Raw genomic sequence first — 4,201 nt, 5'->3', positions numbered from 1 at the left:
CACTGGCTGCACCTCTCTCCTGCCCACACGTACTGGGGTCAGGCCCTCCCAATTAGCTGGAGCCAGAGGCCTGGTGGTCGGGTGCAGATGCCCTCGTTAGCACATGCCCACAAGCCAAACACCGTTCTCAGTGGGATTGGCAGACTCAGGCTCCGGGCTGTTGCCTACCCGGATTACAGGCCCAGCCGTGCAGGGACGGGGGTGCAGGATGGAGAGCTGCCGTGGGCCACCCTGGGGTCCCTTTGACCTGCAGGGCAGGCTCAGGCGCCCCGTGGCAGGGATAGACCCAGTCCCCGCTGTTCTGGAGCGTTGCACCAGGGGTGCACGAATCTGGGGGGATGGTGGCGTGAGCGTGTCTGGGGCACTCAGCTGTGCACAGACGTGTCCAGTCTGGGCTGGCCAAAGCCGGCAGGCTGGGTGCCGCAGCAGAGCCCTGTCGCCTGCTCTGCCCTGGCCTGGGCCTTGCTGCTACCGTGTGACAGACCCTGTGCGGGGCCTGCCCGGTGCACCGCTGGCCTCGCAGGGAGGGCAGCCGTGTGATGAGAGCAGGTGGTGATCGATCCCAGAGCACGTTATCTCCTGGCCTGAGACGCCAGCTGGATTAACAGCGCTCAATGGCCGTGCTAATGTGGGCGATTCCCAGGGGCTGGAAAGCCCTGACGTGCCCGAGGAGCTGCCCGCCCTGCTCAGGCCTGTGTCGAGCAAGCAGTGGATCAGACCAGACCCCGCCGGGCTCCGCTGACCCAGCAAAGGGCCGGGCAGAAGAGTGAGCCGGGTCCTCCCACGCTGCCAGGTGCCCCAGCCCCTCCGCTGTCCCCTCACTTTGCCCGTGGTCCGTGCACGGCGCCGGCACGTGAAGCGGCTCCGTGACAGAGCGGGATCTGCACCTCTCCAGCCAGCCGTGACTGGGCAGGAGCATGGCGTTACCCCGTGTCGGTCCCCTCAATGGCCTGGGCTAGGGCATCCCCCTGACCGCGTGCCGCGCAGCGCGCTGGGTGGGCTTCAGCTCCTGCTGGCTCGGTCCCTGCGAGCGCTGCGTGCTCCACCGGCTCCGTCTGCCGAGCCGCCCTCGGCCTCACGTTTATTTACTCATTTGCTTGCCTTAAAGGGGGGAACAGGTGCGCATTAATTCATCACCGCTGCTCCAATTAAATCATTTTACTTCTAAATGAGCTGCTAATTTGCAGGAGGATTTAATTAGAGCTTCTTCACACCCAGGTGCTCCGTGACTCCTGACTTTCTCACCTGTTTGCCCTCCTAGGGGGTGCTGGTGATTAGCCCCTGCCTGCGCGGTCTCACTGCACGTCACAGCAATTACCTGGATGCAGCGGCGCCGGGGCTGGGTCTTGGCCTCCCCGGCGCTGCCTGGAGGTTTCCTTTCCTGCGTCCTGGTCAGGCTCCCCCAACCACAGGCCCGCCGCGCGGCGCGATGGGTTGAGGGTCGCCGTCCGACAGGGACACCGGCCTTGCTGCCCCACGGTCGTAGCTGGCAGGGTCCGTCCAGCTGCAGCCGCCCAGGCCACGGGCAGCAAAACTACCCCAGAAATGGGGCCCGCAGCCACGTGAGCTCGGGGAGGGCTCTGTGCTGCCGTGTCGATGCACCCGTAGCAGGGCCGGCAGCGCTGCCCAGGTAAACCCCTGTTGCCTTCCCCGTGCACGCATCCCTGCAGCCCTTCCTCGCAGCCCACGGCTTTGTCACCACATCCCTCCGGCCTGCGCCCCTCGTGCACCCCCACCCCTGCCCCAAGACAGCGCGAGGGGAGCGGGGCAGAGGGCCGTGCTGGGAGAGGAGCAGCCCCGCTGCAAAGCCAGCCCGGCGCCGTAGGGCTGGCGCCTGCCCCTGCTCCAGGCCGCCGTGCACTCCCGCTGCCTGCTTGTTACGCTGATAATAGAAGATTACAGGGTTCCCGTCGGAAACATCTATTTACACTCGGCTCCCCAAACCGCCCATTAGCCTCGCTGTGAGGTCGCCACCTCCCCGTGAAATCCCACCTGCCCAGGCCTCTGGGCCCGCCAGCGCCTCGCGCCCCCGGGGCGTGCGGGGTAGGAGCGCTGCATGCCGCGTGCACGGCGAGGGATGGAGGGCGCCAGGGCAGCACGAGGAGCAGCTCTGCAAACCAGCTGCGCACGGGCTGAGCAAGGAGCAAAGCCAGGCGCCCTGCTCCTGCCCTGGCAGCAGCGGCTTTGGCGGGGGGTGGGTCTCCCCGCCAGGCTCTGGCATCCCGTCCTTGCAGGAGCCTGGGTGTCCTCGCTGCCCTGGGCCCCTGCGAGCCCGAGCAGAGCATGTCTGGGCCGGGCGGGGTGCTGGGAAGGGCCACAAAAGCTCATCTCGTCCCGGCGCCGTGCCGCGGGGTGCGGTAACCGCTCTCCTCCCTCTCTCCGCAGTCCATCGACCCCGGGCAGCAGTTCACCTGGGAGAACTCCAACCTGGAGGTGAACAAGCCCAAAAACCGCTACGCCAACGTGATCGCCTACGACCACTCACGCGTCATCCTGACCTCCATCGACGGTAAGAGAGGGCGCCGGGGCGGTGCCTCCCCCATGCCCATCCCTGCATGTGCTTCGACAGGGAGCCTCCGGCTGCGATGCCCCGGGCGGGAGCGGGAAGGCTCCAAAAATGAGGCCCCCGGGCGTGCTGCTCCCTGCCCTCCCCTGCTGTGCAGCCTCGCTGGCTTCCAGCCCTCGCCATAAGCAAGTCGGCAGCTCCCAGGCACGTCCCTCCCGGCCCTGTGGGTCCTTCCTTGGCCTTTGCACCCCACGCGGCGCAGCTGGATGCGAGGGGCAGCAGCTCCCGGGCGCCCCCAGCCACAGCCACCGAGGCATTGGGCCCTGGGCTGCCCTGTTTGCAGCGTCCAGCACCATGCGCAGGCAGCTGCCGATCTCTTCAGTCTGTGCTGGCGTCTGCCTGCTGGTCCCCAGCATATGGCGTGGGCTGTCGCTCCAGCACCGGCATCCGAGTCTCGTGCCGACACCCGCCCACGCCAGTCTGGGGCACGAGTAGAAGTGCCGCCCGCTCCCGGGACGCAGGGCACGTTGCAGCTGATGATGTGCGGCCCCGTTGGACAGGGAGGCCGGCGCTACGCTGGGATGGAGCCGCCTGTCTGAGGCAAACGGGCCGCTCGGCCCCCAGAGGCACGGCCAGGCTGGCAGGGGAAGGCACGGGAGCCACGCGAAGGCATCTCCTGCCTCTCTTCTCCCCGACTCCACCTGCAGCGGGATGCTGATTTCAGCACCTCCCGCGCTACGGGAAAGCCTGCGCTCGCAGTGACTTGGTTTCCGTACCTGGCAGCAGAGTCCCCGAAGTGCCTGCCAGATCCCTCCGCCCGCCGTGGCGCGAGCCTCGTTCTCTGCCGGGAAGCCGGCTCCATCTGATCGGCCTCCAGGCTCGGGGCCGTGTCACGGCCAGGGTGCTGCCCCCCCACCGCTGCCCAGGCTTCACTTCCTCGGGCTGCGGGAAACCTGCCGAGACGCGGGACGGGGAAGAGATTTGTGAGCTTTGGGGGTCCCGATCCTGCTCCCTGGGGGCACAGGCAGGGTCACAGCCACCTCCGCTGAGCAGTGCTGTGAACCCAGCCCTGGTCGGATCCTTCCTGCCTTGGCTGCCCTGATGCAGAGCTGTGTGTGTCTGCATCTCACGGGCTCGTCCCTGGGGGGACTCGCACAGGGGTGGTTGCAGGCAGGGGCTGCAGGCACCGGGGCGCATGGAGGGGTTGAAAGGGGGCCGGTGTGCAAGGAGAGTGCTTTTCACAGCACAGGGGAGTGCAAGAGGTTGCCTCCGTCGGGAACGGGCCAGGGGGATGCAGACGGGGTGCCCCCACCTGCGGGTAGGAGCCCCAAGCCAGCACAAAGCTAATGAAGCCATTGCAGACGCTCGAGCTGCGCCGAGGCCAGAGCTAATAGCCGTTGCATTTAAGACAATTATTGCAAGCTGGTGCTTGGGGCAATGCGAGCTCCTTCGTATTCCTGCCTGGGAACCCCTCTGTGTGTGCACGGCAGCAGCTGCGCAGGGCTTTTGTGCTGCCCGATTGTCACGGCAGCCTGTCGGTTACCAGAGACCCCTTCCCGTTTGCACGCGGTCCCCGGCCTTCGCCGGGCTCCCGGGATGGGTTGGGCGGCATCTCACGGGCTCCAGGTGAGGCAGGGGGTGTCAGGAGCACCTCGATCACGCCAACCCCCCGCCCCCCCAAGCCCTGCGGCCCGG

General features: G+C 67.2%; 1 protein-coding gene across 1 annotated transcript in view; it reads left to right on the top strand.

Annotated features, from left to right (window-relative positions):
- PTPRF (protein tyrosine phosphatase, receptor type F) overlaps positions 1-4,201 on the top strand; it is a 301,064-nt gene that overhangs the window by 283,299 nt on the left and 13,564 nt on the right. Inside the window, 1 exon segment of the mRNA XM_025206900.1 lies at positions 2,386-2,509. Coding sequence (XP_025062685.1) covers positions 2,386-2,509 — 124 coding nt within the window.

This window comes from Alligator sinensis, unplaced genomic scaffold (assembly GCF_000455745.1).
Source record: "Alligator sinensis unplaced genomic scaffold, ASM45574v1 scaffold781_1, whole genome shotgun sequence".
Lineage (NCBI taxonomy): Eukaryota > Metazoa > Chordata > Crocodylia > Alligatoridae > Alligator > Alligator sinensis.
This window is presented reverse-complemented; position numbering and strand designations above follow the sequence as displayed.